This window comes from Mauremys reevesii, linkage group 14, assembly GCF_016161935.1.
Source record: "Mauremys reevesii isolate NIE-2019 linkage group 14, ASM1616193v1, whole genome shotgun sequence".
Lineage (NCBI taxonomy): Eukaryota > Metazoa > Chordata > Testudines > Geoemydidae > Mauremys > Mauremys reevesii.
Window position 1 is genome coordinate 33,408,401 of NC_052636.1, and position 16,783 is coordinate 33,425,183.

At 54.4% G+C, this 16,783-nt stretch overlaps 1 protein-coding gene and 1 non-coding gene across 2 annotated transcripts; one reads left to right on the plus strand and one right to left on the minus strand.

Annotated features, from left to right (window-relative positions):
- Positions 1 to 3,178: 3,178 nt before the first annotated feature.
- Positions 3,179 to 3,251, minus strand: TRNAV-AAC. Its single transcript has one exon. It is a non-coding gene; the product is annotated as a tRNA-Val (tRNA).
- A 12,537-nt stretch (positions 3,252 to 15,788) lies between these two features.
- Positions 15,789 to 16,565, plus strand: LOC120381804 (zinc finger protein 154-like; the record flags this gene model as incomplete). The annotated part of the gene is made up of 1 exon (XM_039499939.1): positions 15,789 to 16,565. A coding segment is annotated over one exon (777 nt), but the record flags the coding sequence as incomplete, so codon positions are not given.
- Between the last annotated feature and the right edge of the window lie 218 nt (positions 16,566 to 16,783).

The window sequence follows — 16,783 nt, forward strand, 5'->3', positions numbered from 1 at the left end:
CTTCTCCTCCCCCCAACCTCCCACTCCCCCAGCCCAGCTGGGCTCCCTGGGGCTCCCGCCGCTGCTGTGGCCGGAGCCGAGCCTGGCGGGCAGGGAGCAGCGATTCACGCGGGGGCCCTGGCAGAGCCCCCAGCCCGAGCGGGGGGGGGCTCTGCTGCTGCTGGCCCCGCCCCCCACCGACCCCTGGGGCTGTTTGGGGGGGCTCACTCAGCCCCCCAGGAGCGGGGGGGGAGCAGCGGAGCGGAGCCTGCCCAGCAAACAGCTGATCGCAGCTGCGCCCAGGCCGCCCCCGGGGAAAAGCTCCGCGGAGGAGGCGCCACCAGCTGCCGGCAGCGGGTCAGCCCCGGGGGGTCCGAGCACCCGCCTGCAGCCGCCGCAGCCTCCTCCCGGAGCCCCACGGGAGGGGGCAGCCCCCAGCCGGGGCTCAGGGCATTGGGGTGCCGGGGCTCCCCCATGCGCACGCCTGGGTCCGGGACACTCACACACACACTCTGCCCTGGGGCTCCTGGTGCCCAGAGACCGATCAACCCCGCCTGCAGCTCCGGCCTCTCCTCCCGCCCCGCCAGCCGCACCCAGGGAGCCCCAGGCCCCAGGCTCTGTCCCCACCTGGAGCCCAGCGGGGCCGGGGGCAGCTCCTGCTGCAGCTGAGAACAGCGGCTCCGCTCCAGCCCGGGCGGCTCCAGCGCTGCTGGCAGCACGTGGCCACCAGGGAGCAGCTGCTGGGCCCGGGCTCCTGCGTCACAATGTGCCAGAGCCCCGCCCCCAGGGGCTGCCCCGCCCCGGGCTGTGCCAGAGCCCCGCCCCAGGAGCTGCCCCGCCCCGGGCTATGCCAGAGCCCCGCCCCAGGAGCTGCCCCGCCCCATCCTGTGCCAGAGCCTCGCCCCAGGAGCTGCCCCGCCCCGGGCTGTGCCAGAGCCCCGCCCCAGGAGCTGCCCCCGCGGGATTTGTTCTCCTGCCTCCTACTTCCCAGCACCCACCGCTCCCAGCTGCTCCCTTCCTGTGTCTGCAAACCAGGGCCGCCCAGAGGGGGGGGCAAGAGGGGCAATTTGCCCCAGGCCCCGCGTCCTGCAGGGGCCCCCACGAGTGTTTTCTGGGGCCCCTGCGGTTCCGGTTGAGCTCCCGCAGTGCATGACTGCGGAGGGGGCGCTCGTCCCGCGGCTGGACCTCCCTGACTGCGGCAGGTCAAGCGGAGCCGCGGGACCACGGCACCCGCCGCAGTCACTCGTCCCGGGCTCCGGTCGACCTGCCGCAGGCATGACTGCGGGAGCTCAACCGGAGCCAAATGCCGCCCCCCAGGGAAAGGGCCGCCCGCACGCGCCTGCTTGGCGCGCTGGGGTCTAGAGCCGCCCCTGAGCGGGGGCCCCCCGCCGCCGAAGACCCCGGGCCCCCGGAATTCTCTGGGCGGCCCTGCTGCAAACACCCCCCCCCGCACCCGGGGCGGGCTGCAGCGCTCGCTGGGGCTGTCTCCAGTGGCTGAAATTGCCTCCATCTCTAATCACCTGGGGCGGGGGTAGAGGGAACGAAGGGAGGAGATGGGCCCAGGGTGTGAAAGCAGAAATAGGGGGCAGGGAAAGAAGGACTGTTTGGAAAGGTGGAAAGGAGACCCTGTCACCGCTCCTGGGTGATCCAGATGGAGTCAGAAGAAGTTGGGCAGCAGAGGCTCAGATAAATTGAGGGGAACCCCCTGGGTGTCCCAGTGTTGGCCAGGGATTGTACAGCACCTAGCGCAATATGGGGTCCCGATCTCAATCATGGTCTGTGCAGCACCTGGGAGCCCTAATGTCTGTTTCCTGATCACAGGCACTGGGGATGGAGTGAGGGAAACCTCAGCACCTGAAGGGTTAATGCAGCCCTGTGTGCAGCCCCTGCTAGGGTGACCAGACAGCAAATGTGAACAATCGGGACAGGGAGTGGGGGTAATAGGAGCCTATATAAGAAAAAGGCCCAAATATCGGGACATCTGGTCACGCTAGTCCCTGCTGCGCTCATGAGGGGTTGGCTTAGAGAGTTGTAGTAATAACAGCAGCAAAGAGTCCTGTGGCACCTTATAGACTAACAGACGTATTGGAGCAGGAGCTTTCGTGGGTGAATCCCCACTTCGTCAGATGCACCAATAGTCCCATATGGGCTAGTAGTCAGGATTCTTGGTTTTTATCCATGGGGCCTGGGTTCAACTTCTGGTGTGGGAACAGTGCAGAGCTTTTGCCCAGGGTGGAGACAGGAAATGAAAGGAACAGGAAGGGATCCTGCCAGCAGGGGGGTTAGACAGTGTGGGGAGGATCCCAGAAGTGGGGTGGGGGCAGAGGTCTGAGGGGACCAGGAAGGATCCCAGCAGTGTGGGAAGTTGAGAGCACAGGCCTGGCCTGGGGACCTGGAAGAGTGAATGTGTCCCTCTAAACCCATCAACTGCAGACTAGGCAGGACTGGAAGAATTACATATTTGTTGGTAAATGTCAATTTCTGTGTAAACGCACAACCCAATGGCAAAATATTTCCATCGATAATCATCAAAATTGGCAGATGGGCAAAGTAAGAAACATGCTGCTTGAGAACTTACCCTGTTGTAGGAGCAGCAGTGATCTGTGTGCTCCATATAACCTGTATGCCCAAAAGGTCAGTTACACTCCCCCCCCCCGCCCCGCCCCATCTCCTCTCCCTCTCTGAATGCCTGTGAAGTGGCTTTCCCCCTCCCCTCCCTCCTGCAATGCTTGTGGGATGAAGGGGCTGGTTGAACAGCTGGAAGATCAGAAGAGCTCCTAGATAGACAAGGTGTCTGGGACTCTCATTAGGCAGCATTATGAAAGCACAGCTGAGCACAGAGACCCTTCCCCTTTTAAGGACCTGAACCTCATGGCCTGCGACTAGAGATGACTTGGCTGCATCCGGTGGGTCACACTCCACCTCAGCCAGTGTCCATGCAGGGTCCCTGCTCTGGGTGTGTGAGCGCTGCCTAATGAGAGTCCCAGACACCTTGTCTACCTGGAAGCTCTTCTGATCTTCAACCAGCCCATTCATCCCCCAAGCATTGCAGGAGAGAGCGGGAGGAGGAGGGGGAAAGCCACTTCACAGGCATTCAGAGAGGGAAAGGAAGTATAACAGACATTTTGAGCATAGAAATCACTGCTGTTCCTACAACAGCAGGGACAGGCCACTAGGAGCTGAGAAAAGGAAGCCATCCTGTTTCTGCCTGGCTTTGAACCAGGGACCTTTTGCATGTTAGGCAAACGTGATAACCACTACACTACAAAAACTCTGTGCCCTTCCCTTCATAAGAACATAAGAATGGCCATAGTGGGTCAGACCAAAGGTCCATCCAACCACATATCCTATCTGCCAACAGTGGCCAATGCCAGGTGCCCAAGAGGGAGTGAACCTAACCGGAAATGATCAAGTGATCTCTCTCCTGCCATCCATCTCCACTCTCTGACAAACAGAGGCTAGGGACACCATTCCTTACCCATCCTGGCTAATATCCATTAATGGACTTAACCTCCATTAATTTATCTGCAAAAAGAACAAAGAGAACATGTGGCACCTTAGAGACTAACAAATGTATTTGAGCATAAGCTTTTGTGGGCTAAAACTCACTTCATTGGATGCATGCAGTTAAAAATTCAGTAGGAAGATATATATACACACAGAGAACGTGAAAAAAATGGGTGTTGCCATACACACTATAACGAGAGTGATCAGTTAACATGAGCTGTTATCAGCAGGAGAAAAAAACCTGATTTTGGGAGGGGAACAGGAGAAAGGACAAAGGAAGCAAGAGACGAAGAGAAAACAGGGATCAGACAGTGGATGGAGCAAGAGGTGAAACAAAAAGGACAAACCCTTATGTCCCCCGTGATTCTAAGGGACAAAATCACAGGTGAAGAATAAAATTCTGCCTCCTTACCCTTGTGTTTTCCATGCCTAGAATTCAACTGTCACCAGATGGATCAGACTGAACAGGTTTCAAACCTCCAGGAGGCTCTTACCTTCTAAACAGGGACGGCTGTTTTCTAGTAAAATCACTAAAAGGGAAGGAGAAAACTCGAAAGAGGTTCCTCCTGGTGCTCACGTCCGTGAACCCGAATACTCCCTCAGTCCTCAGAGAGAGACCTGGAGAAGGAGACTTGCTGCAGCAAAGCCACAGGGGTCTCTGAGGTTTCCCTGGCCCCTCGCCCCTGTCCTGCCTGGCTGATGTCAGCATCTCTCTCTGAGGTCACCACCTCCCCACCGCCACTGACCAATAGGCTGAGGTCCTGCAAAAGGCCTTTGTGATGTCACTGCCACACCCCTCCCTTGCTGTGCTAATGTCCTGCCCCTGGCCAGGCACTTTGCAGGTTTGAGCTGCTCCCTGGGGATCACCCCACTCAAGGAGCGTTCGTTCTAGGCAGCAAGCCGGCTAGACAGGGAAACATCAGACGCTGCTCCCAATGCTGCACTCAGTTTTTCAGAAATTAGTCGACTTCATGGCCAGAAGAGACCATTAGAGCATCTAATCTGACCCCCTGCATATCACAGGCCTCCTGTATGGCACAAGAGCTACTTTGGGGGCAAACACATTCCAGAAAGGCATCTAGTCTTCATGAAATGACATCAGGAGATGGAGAATCCACCACTTTCCTTGGTAGCTTGTTCCTGTGGTGAATCATCCTCGCTGTTGAATATTTGTGCCTTTGTTGTAATATGAATTTGTCTCTTTTCATCTTCCAGCCATTGGGTCTTGTTGTGCCTTTCTCTGCTTGATTCAAGAGCCCTTTAATTCCCAAATCTTTTCTCTCCCTGAAGGCACTTCAACACTTCAATGAAGTCACCTTTCAATCTTCTTTTGATAAGCTAAACAGGTTGAGCTCTTTCAATAGCTCACTAGAAGGCATTTTTCTCCAGCCATCAGAACCTTTGGTGGCTCTTTGCTGCCCCAGCTCCAATTTCACAACATCTTTTTCAAATGAGGACACCAAAACTGGAGGCAGTATTCCAGTATCAGTCTCACTGATGCTGTGTCACCTCCTGTGACGTTATTGACATAATCTGTAACTGTATAGATTACCATTGTGACCACTGTTCTATATTTGCAGCCAATATTACAGGGAAGTGGTCATTTAAGGGGTCTATGGAGAGGTTCTGATTGGCTGATTATAATGATGCTATCTCTAGATGTGTATCATTTTTGTAGTTGAAGTTATGAATATTGGCTCTCTGCCGGCTCACCCGCCCCCTCGCCACTGCCCACCCACTCGCCTCCTCAGCCCCCCTCCCTCACCTGCTATTGTGTCATACAGGAGGCCTGTGCAGGGGGTCAGATTAGATGCTCTAATGGTCTCTTCTGGCCATAAAGTCAACTAATTTCTGAAAAACTGAGTGTAGCACTGGGAGCAGCATCTGATGTTTTCCTGTCTAGCTGGCTTGCTGCCTAGAACGAACGCTCCTTGAGTGGGGTGATCCAAAGGGAGTAGCTCAAACCTCCAAAGTGCCTGGCCTGAGGCAGGACATTAGGCCAGCAAGGGAGGGGTGCAGCAGTGACATCACAAAGGTTTTTTGCAGGACCTCAAACTATTGGTGGGGAGGTGGTGACCTCACAGAGAGATGCTGACATCAGCCAGGCAGGACCGGGGCGAGGGGCCAGGGAAACCTCAGAGACCCCTGCGGCTTTGCTCCAGCAAGTCTCCTTCGCCGGGTCTCTCTTTGAGGACTGAGAGAGTATTCGGGTTCATGGACATGAGCGCCAGGAGGAACCTCTTTTGAGTTTTCTCCTTCCCTTTTAGTGATTTTACTGGAAAACAGCTGTCCCTGTTTAGAAGGTAAGAGCCTCCTGGAGGTTTGAAACCTGTTCAGTCTGATCCATCTGGTGACAGTTGAATTCTAGGCATGGAAAACATGAGCTTAAGGAGGCAGAATTTTATTCTGAACTTTATTTGATCCCCACCAATGACCTGGGCCATCCTTTGGGCTCTCTGGTGAGAACCCTCAGCCTCCCGTCCTCAGTCTCTACCCTGATTGGCTGAGGAGGGGAGTTATTGACAGGGAGGAGACTCAGGTCCTTGTTCTCTTTCAAGACCAAGGAAATAAGTCAGAACCAGTTCTATGTTTGACGAATTTTGCTGCTTCTCTGCATTAATGGTCTCTGAGCAGTTCATGATTCTCTCTAACATGATTCTCCTCAAATACTTGCTGAATAATTCCTGTGCACTGTTGTTGGTCTGGAGCTCATCTGAGAGCACTTTATTCAGGTCATTCAATGTCTGAAATTCAAGATCCGATGGTTAGTTTGAAAATCAGAGCTCTTGGGTCCTATTCCCAACTCTGCCCCTGACTGGCTGTGTGACCTCAGACCAGGGGCGGCTCTACAAATCACGCTGCCCCAAGCAGCGCGGAGCGCTGCGCCGCCCTTCCCCGGTCCCGCGGCGGGTCCCCTCTTCCCGCGGCTCCGGTTGAGCTCCTGCCGACGTGCCCGGGACGAGCGGACCTGCCGCAGTCATGCCTGCGGGAGCTCAACCGGAGCCAAATGCCGCCCCCCCGGGAAACGGCCGCCCCAAGCGCCTGCTTGGCGCGCTGGGGTCTAGAGCCGCCCCTGCCTCAGACAAGTCAATTCTCCTTTCTCAGCCTCAGCTTCTCCCTCTTTCAAGTAGGGATAATAATGATCTGCTCCTACCTACCTCACGGTGGGTGGAGGCAGGGCCGGCTCTAGGTTTTTTGCCGTCCCAAGCAAAAAATTTTTGGCTGCCCCACCCAAGCCCTGGGCTCCCACTGCACCTCCCTGCCACCCCAGCCCTGGGCTCTGCCTCCACCCACACCCCTGCCACCCCAGCCCTGGGCTCTGCCCCACCTACCCCATGCTGCCCCAGCTCTTGGCGCCGCCCTTTCCCCTACTGCTCCCCACCGACACCCCACTACCCCCAGCCCTGGGCTCTGCCCTCCACCTGCACCCCTGCCACCCCAGGAGGTGTGTGTGTGTGTGTGGGGAAATTCCAGATCTTTCCACCTTATTCCAAATTCCTACTAAGGCGCCACTTTGGGGGAATGTGCTCAGTGGGGGAGCGGCAGGCCCCCCTGCTCCCTCCTAGCTACGCTCCTGCTTGTGGGGGCCCCTGCAAGACCCAGGGCCTGGGGCAAATTGCCCCACTTGCCCCCACCTCTGGGCGGCCCTGCTAGCAGCTCTTCTGGGAGCGCAGGGAAGGAATGACTCCCTTCTCTAGCTTCTCCCCGTGGGGCTCTGGGGAGCAGGGAGGGTTGTGTGATAAATTCCATCCAACTCCCCCTTTGATCCAAGCCGAGGGGCGTCTCAGCCTCCACGATCCCCTTGGCAGGGCCAAACAAGAGATGTTTTCCACTGCCCAGGAGACCCAGCCAGGGACTCAAGGCAGCCCCAGACTTTCCCTTTCTCCCTTCTGGGAAGTCAAGTTCAAGTTCTACAAGGAGCTAAAGAAGCCTCAACCCCGCATCTGAATTAATGTCAGTTTCTCACTGCCCGACACAAACAAATGTCATTTCAATCCCAGGTGAGTCCACGTCAGTCATTCCTCAGCCTGATTCCTTCACCCTCCTGCCTTAGCTTAGGGCATTGCGCTATCCTGTGGGCATTTCACGTCCCTCCTCAGTTTCACACAGAGACACAATTTCCTTTGCATGGATCCATGAACAGCAAAACCTCCCTGTGTCACTTGTCTGAGCCAGGGCATTCGATTCCATTGAAACCTTCTCTCCTGCAATGGCAATGGTCAGACAGAGGGGACGTGGCCACCTTCAGCCCTGGCAGTGAGATATTCACTCTCCTCTTTCTTCATGCTGATGTTGTTATTCCATAAAACATGAACCATGGAATAAAAAGCTGAGTTGGAAAAGAGAAGACTAAGGTTGGAAAAGAGAAGACTAAGGGGGGACATGATAGAGGTATATAAAATCATGAGTGATGTTGAGAAAGTGGATAAGGAAAAGTTATTTACTTATTCCCATAATACAAGAACTAGGGGTCACCAAATGAAATTAATAGGCAGCAGGTTTAAAACAAATAAAATGAAGTTCTTCTTCACGCAGCGCACAGTCAACTTGTGGAACTCCTTACCTGAGGAGGTTGTGAAGGCTAGGACTATAACGATGTTTAAAAGGGGACTGGATAAATTCATGGTGGCTAAATCCATAAATGGCTATTAGCCAGGATGGGTAAGAATGGTGTCCCTAGCCTCTGTTCGTCAGAGGATGGAGATGGATGGCAGGAGAGAGATCACTTGATCATTGCCTGTTAGGTTCACTCCCTCTGGGGCACCTGGCATTGGCTACTGTCGGTAGACAGATACTGGGCTAGATGGACCTTTGTTCTGACCCGGTACGGCCTTTCTTATGTTCTTATGAGTTTACTCCAGGGTGAGGAAAGAAAGGAGCCACCAACTCCCCAAAAAATCTCAGTGCCCCAGAGAAAAGCTGCCCCTGTTATTGGAACTAATGATGTGCTGGAGATATGTTGGGAAAAGGGACTGTCTGAATTGCCAAGGCAGGAAACGAACAATCTACAGCAACATCATTAACCACAGACACACTCTAGCCATGCTCCAGCCAGTGGGGAAATGAGCAGGAATTCATAACGTCAACTATAAAAATGATACACATCTAGAAATAGCATCATTATAATCAGCCAATCAGAACCTCTCCATAGACCCCTTACGCTACAACCTTTCTACAATATTGGCTACAAATAGAACAGCAGTTGCAACGGTGATCTATACAGTTACAGATTATGTCAATAATGTCACAGGAGGTGACACGGCATCAGTGAGACTGATACTGGAATAGCCTCCAGTTTTGGTGTCCTCCTTTGAAAAAGATGTTGTGAAATTGGAGCTGGGGCAGCAAAGAGCCACCAAATGTTCTGAGGACTGGAAAAAAATGCCTTCTAGTGAGCTATTGAAAGAGCTCAACCTGTTTAGCTTATCAAAAGAAGATTGAAAAGTGACTTCATTAAAGTGTTGAAGTGCCTTAATGGAGAGAAAAGATTGGGTATTAAAGGGCTCTTGAATCGAGCAGAGAAAGGCCTAACAAGACCCAATGGCTGGAAGGTGAAAAGAGACAAATTCATATTACAACTAAGGCACAAATATTCAACAGTCAGGATGATTCATCACAGGAACAAGCTACCAAGGAAAGTGGTGGATTCTCCATCTCCTGATGTCATTTCATGAAGACTAGATCCCTTTCTGGAATGTGTTTTCCCCCAAAAGTAGCTCTTGTGTCATACAGGAGGCCTGTGATATGCAGGGGGTCAGATTAGATGCTCTAATGGTCTCTTCTGGCCATAAAGTCGACTAATTTCTGAAAAACTGAGTGTAGCATTGGGAGCAGCGTCTGATGTTTCCCTGTCTAGCCGGCTTGCTGCCTAGAACGAACGCTCCTTGAGTGGGGTGATCCACAGGGAGTAGCTCAAACCTCCACAGTGCCTGGCCAGGGGCAGGACATTAGCCCAGCAAGGGAGGGGTGTGGCAGTGACATCACAAAGGCCTTTTGCAGGACCTCAGACTATTGGTCCAAGGTGGTGGGGAGGTGGTGACCTCACAGAGAGATGCTGACATCAGCCAGGCAGGACAGGGGCGAGGGGCCAGGGAAACCTCAGAGACCCCTGTGGCTTTGCTCCAGCAAGTCTCCTTCTCCAGGTCTCTCTTTGAGGACTGAGAGAGTATTCGGGTTCACGGACGTGAGCGCCAGGAGGAACCTCTTTTGAGTTTTCTCCTTCCCTTTTAGTGATTTTACTAGAAAACAGCCGTTTTCCTTGTTTAGAAGGTAAGAGCCTCCTCGAGGTCTGAAACCTGTTCAGTCTGATCCATCTGGTGACAGGTCACTTCCCTTCTCTATACCTCAGGCTCCTCCCCATCTGCCCAATGGGAACAGGGACAGTTCTCGAACTCTGGGCAGTCCTGAGCCTGAGTGAGATAAGGGGCGATAAAGCCCTCTGTGAAGGAGAAAGGAGAGTTTCACGGTGTTTAGCACCGAGGAATTCTAAAGTTTGCTAAAATGTCTAGTCTGTGGAAACAAGAAATGGTCGGGGCCAAGCCTTTTAACCACTGCCTTTTCTAAAGCCCATTCAGGGATGTGAGTCTCTGTCTTTTAGGTACCTGGGGTTCTTTGCCAGCAGGAGAGAAGAGGTTCCTGCCTCCATTTTTGTGGCCTTAACAAACCAGGTGTTGTGCCCCAGTTCTCGTCTGAGATCCCTGAAAAAGAACATCTTCCCATCCATGAACAAGACAGGACCTATCTTTCAAAGGGGAACAAAGAGACCCCTTGGACTTACAGACTAGCCAGCCTCACTTCCATAGCTGGAGAGATACTGCAATACATTCTTAAACACTCAGTTTGTCAGCAGAACCTACAGGATAATTTGGTTCTTAGGACGAGTGAGCATGGATTTGTCAAGAACAAATCATCCCAAACCAATCCTCTTTCCTTCTCTGGCAGGGTTCCGGGCCTAGTGGAGGTGGGTAAACAGTACATGGGATCTATCTTGGGGTTACTAAGGCTTTTGACACAGTCCCGCAGGACATTCTCACAAGCAAACGAGGGAAATGCGGTCTAGATGCAATCAGTGTCATGTGGGTGCAGAGCTGGTTGAAAGCCCAGACTCCAGGGGCCCTTCTCCATGTCTGGCTGTCCAACGGAGAGGGTGCACCTAGTGGGTCCGTCAGGGATCAGTCCGGGGTCTGGTACTATTCAATAGTTTCATGAATGATTTGGAAAATGGAGTGGAGACCCTGCTTCTAAAACATGCAACTGACACCAAGCACTTTGGAGCACAGGACTGGAATTCAAAACGCCCTTAACGAATTGGAGACTTGGTCTTCTTGAGCCAAACCCCATGGCTGGGCCCCTCTCTCTAGACTGGGCTGAAGTGAAACCCCAGAGCCAGACACTCCTCCTCCTGGGCAGCGCACTCCAACCTTGAATGGTCAGATGCTGCTTAGCGCTGTCAGAGCAGCTTTGGCTGGGGGATTCTCCCAGCACTTTCCAATAGTGGGAAGGTACGAAATCCCCATTTGCCTGCTGGGGACGGAGCCCTATAGGGGGGAGCAACTTGCCCAGAGTCCCCCAGGAAAAGGAAAACAACCAGCAGTGGAACCAATAGGAAACCCAGCAATGGAACTCGGGAGTCCTGGGGGTGTGCTAGGGTGACCAGATGTCCCAATTTTATAGGGACAGTCCCAATTTTGGGGTCTTTCTTATCTAGGATCCTATTACCCCCCACTCCCTGTCCCGATTTTCCACACTCGCTGTCTGGTCACCCTCGGGTGTGCACATGTGTGGGTCCCAGCTGCTCCCTGCCCCCCTCATTGAAGCAGGTGTGCAGGGTTACTGCCCTGGGAACTGCAGGGCACCAGTGGCCATGGGGCTGGCTGGAGGCAGGGCAGGGGCTGACTGGAGGTAGGGTCTGGCTGCAGGCAGGGCAAGGGGTGCGGGGCTGGCTGGAGACGGGTGTGTGGGGCAGGCTGGCTGGCTTCAGGCAGGGACGCAGGGGGGTGCATCAGGGGTTGGCAGGGCTGGAGACAGAGGAGTGCGGGACTGGCTGGCTTCAGGCAGGGGGGTGCGGCAGGAGTTGGCTGGAGACAGGGCAGGGTGTGCACGGCTGCGGGTGTGTGGGCGCTGGCTGGCTTTGGGCGGGGCCACAGGGGGGTGCGGCAGGAGTTAGCTGGAGGTGTGGCAGGGGGTGTGGCAGGGGCTGGTTGTGGGCAGGGGGTGTGGAGCTGGCAGCAGGCAGGGCAGGGAGGACGCGGCTGGTGCGGGCAGGACAGAGGTTGCAGGGCTGGCTGCAGGCAGGGCAGGGGGTGCGGGGCTGGCTGCAGACGGGGGCTGGCTGGAGGCAGGGCAAGGGGTGCAGGGCTGGCTGCAGACGGGCAGGGGGTGCGGGGCCGGCTGCAGAGAGGGGCTGGTTGCGGGCAGGGCAGGGGGTGCGGGGCTGGCTGCAGAGAGGGGCTGGCTGTGGGCAGGGCATGGGGTGCGGGGCTGGCTGCAGACAGGGCAGGGGGTGCAGGGCTGGCTGGAGGCAGGACAGCGGGGTGCAGCTGGGGTTGGCTGGAGCCGGGGTGTGCGGGGCTGGCTGGAGACAGGGGCTGGCTGCAGGGAGGGCAAGGGGGTGCGGGGCTGGCTGCAGACAGGGGCTGGCTGCAGGCAGGGCAAGGGGGTGCGGGGCTGGCTGCAGACACGGGCTGGCTGCGGGCAGGGCATGGGGTGCGGGGCTGGCTGCAGGCAGGGCAGGGGGTGCGGGGCTGGCTGGAGGCAGGGCAGGGGGGGTGCAGCAGGGGTTGGCTGGAGCCGGGGCGTGCGGAGCTGGCTGGAGACAGGGGCTGGCTGCAGGGAGGGCAGGGGGTGGAGGGCTCGCAGAAAATGTACGGAGAGGTATTTTAAGGTGAAGATAACACCATGGTTACCAGTTGACTGGCACATCCTGGGTTAAAGCAAGGAAGGGACCTGGAGTTAATAGTCTGAAGTATTTGTGTTACCAGCCCTGTCACTGTCTGACCCCCCTTCAGTGCGGAGCAGGTGTGTGCGTTGCTGTGTGGAACGCACAGACTCCTGCAGAGCAGGGGCAGCTGTTTCCATGGCAGAGAGCCTGGCACTTAGGAGACTTTCTTGACTTGCTGTTTTGAAGCAATTCAGTAAAATAACGGTGGAGCTACAATGTCCGGTCCAAAATTTCAGCCCCATTGGTGCAAAAACACTATTTTAGGATGTAAACAGGAGGCTTCCAGCGCTAGGACACCTGACCAGAGAGCTCAGTGGGGGCGTAATCCTTGGAACCACTGCGCAAGCTGCCCCCAGGCCAGCTGCTGGGGCAGCCACGGAGTCAGCCACAGTGGCCACTGCAGAAGCCACAGAATCTATGACTTGTGCAGCCTCCGTGACACAGAGGGATCCCTAATAAAGAGACAAACCCCTCCCTGCTGTGACTGCAGTTCCTGGAAGGAAAGAGAAGAACAGAAAGTGACGAGAGAAGGAAAGAGAGAAACTCCCTGTCACCTCTCTCCCCTGCTCCCTCCCCCTTGTATTCTGTAACCCCATCTCACTGGGTTCCCTGTGCTGGTGCCATGGGGGTGACTCTAGAGTTCTGGGGATTTGGGGGAGGGGAAGGGGGCTCTTCACTTCTCAGCATTTCACACAAATTTGTCTTTGGGCTGAAGTGTCTCCTGTGGGGCCTCTCAGTCAGAGCTGTACCCCACCCCCTTCAGGGGGGGGGGGTGTAAATTGCAGAGCAGGCAGAGAAGTCGCCCATAAAGGGTCATATTGATCTGGTGACTGGTTCTGACCGGGGTCCCACGTCCTCTGACACAGGATCATGTGCAGAACATGGGAGCTCTGGCTTGTCCTAAATGCTGTAGACTGTGAGTTCCTGGAAAGGGCAGGGGAGTGGGAGCAAGAGGAGAGAGGCAGAGACATTGGAGACGAGGAATTAGGGGGAGAAGAAGGAGAGAACAGAGAGACAATAAATGATTGAAGCAGAACGGGTGTCCCAACTCCATCTTGCTCATCACAGCTGTTCACAGAGCTGGGTAGCTGCAGGTTTTCCAGTGTCAAGTCTGAATGTTGATTCTAACAATGTGCGTTGAAATATCAAGGGGATCTCCACATACCTGAGCTCTTCCCCCCGCCCCTTTTTTAGTATTAATTTTTATTTTGACGTGTTTGGCTTAACCGTGATCGTCTCTTTCCCCACCTGTATTGCAACTTGGGGTTTATGTTTATTGTGCCTCCCTTTTGTTCATGTCATTATAATTGTAACAGCAAAGGAATCTGCAGGAGCAAAAACTGACTCAAAACTTCATTTCCCCATCATGCAGGAACACCATACAAACAGCTCACGCAGCTGGAATCATAACACACAAGGCCAGGGGATGGGAGATGCAGGTTTCCAAGTGTTCTGTCTTTCTCAGATGACACATTCCAGCCCCTTGTGTGCCTCCATCCTGTATGACCTGCTGGACTTTGACACATTTATTGTTTCATTCTATAGATAATGTGATTGTAACACAATGTGACTGAAATTAAACCACTTCCAGATGAGGAAACAGAAGAGAAAAGCCATTATTGCATTGGCTAGGAATCAAACCCAGATCAACTGCTTGGAAGACACCTACGCACACCACTATACCACCAATGGATCTGGCAGGAGTCGTTTTCCTGCAGGCTCTGTGTGCTGGCAAAGGGGGTGACACATGACCATGGAGTTAGTGAGCAGGGTGGTTGGGCTGGAAGCTGCCTGACAGCTGGGAGCAGAGTTAGGATCCCAGAGTGACTGAAAGGGGGCAGTGGTGAAAACAGATCTCACTCGGAGCTGGCCCCACACCTGCCCCACCCCTAGGAGAAGGGAACTGAAGCTCAACTTCAATCACAGAAAAATCTTCCCTGAGGAGGAAGGGGACAGCTTGTTTTAAAGACCAGGTTTGTGTTTGTTCCTGCTACATACGGAGGGGCTGGGTAGTGCTGATTCCAGCCCCCAGACTCTGGGAGGATAAGGAACAAATTCAGGCTGCCAGTGACCTGCAGGAGGGAGATGATCTTTTGACAGTGACGGACGCCTGGTCCTAAAGGCCTTTGTCTGCCCCCTTCCAGTGACTGTTTGGTACAGGAATGCAGCCCCCACTCCTGGGTCTCTCCTGGGGAAATAATGCAGTCCTCACTGATGTGTCAGCCCAGCCCAGGTGGGGAAGTGACCTGGATGCGGGGAGCCCTGGTGTGTGTGTGTTGAGGGGAGGATATTAAAGAGTGTGTGAATGTTGAAGGGAGTGTGTAAAGGACTGTGTGTGTGTGTGTGTGTGTGCCTGAGTGAGTGAGCGCACTGTCTCTTTAAGAAAGCTCTCAGAGTCAGGAGCCTGAACTAGGCTTGTTCAGACACAAGCAGCTGCCGGCAGATTCCCCCTGTCCCGTCACCCCAGCTCAGTGGAAATCGGGTACCTGGGTTGGGGGGAGGGGATCACCCCGCCATCGATCAGCACCTCCCCCCCGCAGAGCAGTCAAGAGGATGCTCCCAGTCGGGGGTGGACAGGGGTGACTCCGGAGGTGAACGGGGGGTTGGGGGGACAGGAACAGCAGCAGCTGCACACGTGGAGCAGGGCGGGAGAGGGGCCCCTCTGCTCCGGAGCAGTCACCTGACTCTGACGGCTGGTCGTCCAATTTCCCCCGCAGCTCAGGTCTATCCCACTCCCCCATGCAGCTGCTTATCTGCCTCCCTGTGCCGCTTTCATCAGCCCAGCGAGCCTCTCGGCAGCAGGTCAGGTGGGAATCCAAACCCTGCGCCCGGCACCCCCTTGGGTGGGGCACCCGTACGGCCCCCCCTAAAGGCCGGTCCTGGGTGCGGAGCAGAATTGATCCCCTCCACTGTCCCCTGTGGGGAAGAGTTTGGGGGAATTCAGTCCCTGATTTTTATTTTCTGTCTCTCCAGCACTTACTTGGGTTTGCTCTCTGCCTTTCCATCCCCCATTCTGAGATTTCTCCTCTCTTCTAGCAGGTGATGGGATGTGAGGGAGAGCGAGGAGCAGAATCCTCACCAGGAAGATGCTGAGCTCGCCGAAGCGCATGGGGAATTACTACGAAGAGCCAAAGGGAGTGTGTCCAGCCCCCATGAGCAGGGAAAAGCTGGTGAAAATTACCCCAGACCAGAGAGAGAGCAGGGAAACCACTCAGAGGAGAGAGTGGATGAACCCATTAATTGTCAAGGAACTCACCGGGACCTCAAGGAAACTACTTCCCAGGAGAAAATCCTCACGGAAAAGCGAGAGACTACGTGTAGTGAGTGTGGGAAAAACTTCCATTACCGCTCAGCCCGTATTCGACATGAGATAATCCACACAAAAGAGACACCCTACAAATGCTGTGAGTGTGGGAAAAGCTTCAATCATACCTCAGCCCTTAGTAGGCATCAGCGAATACACAGAGGAGACAAACCCTATGAATGCTGTGAGTGCGGGAAAAGCTTCACTCAGAGATATACCCTTAACTCTCATCAGAGAATCCACACAGAAGAGCGACCCTACAAATGCTGCAAGTGCGGGAAAAGCTTCACTCAGAGATCAGCCCTTATCTCTCATCAGACAACGCACACAGGAGAGAAACCCTACGAATGTTGCGAGTGTGGAAAAAGCTTCTCTCGGAGCTCAAACCTTACTGTGCATCAGAGGATCCACACAGGAGAGAGACCTTATGAATGCCATGAGTGCGGGAAAAGTTTCAGTCAATTCTCCTCCCTTATCTCTCACCAGAGAGTCCACACAGGAGAGAGACCCTATGAATGTTGTGAGTGTGGAAAAAGCTTCTCTCGGAGCTCACACCTTACTATGCATCAGAGGATCCACACAGGAGAGAGACCCTATGAATGCAGTGAGTGCGGGAAAAGTTTCACTCACCTCTTCTCTCTTATCTCTCACCAGAGAGTCCACACAGGAGAGAAACCCTATGAATGCAGTGAGTGCGGGAAAAGTTTCTCTCGGAGCTCAACCCTTGTTATACATTACAGAGTCCACACCGGAGAGAGACCATATGAATGCTGCGAGTGTGGGAAAAGCTTCACTCATAGTTCAGGCCTTTCTAAACATCAGAGAATCCGTAAAGGAGATAAACTTCATAAAAACCTTCTCTAGAGCTGTCAGGAGATTTTTTCTTTAATTCTTTTGACAGTTCCCAAGTAGTGAGTGTTAAGGCTGTTTGCATCTTTTGCACACTGTAGTTCCTCAGCTCCCACACATGAGTTGCCCACTTTTGAAGCTCGCCCATCTTTGGGGTGGATCCTGTGGTCCTTTGTATCAACTCCATTGTCCTGCGAGTCATT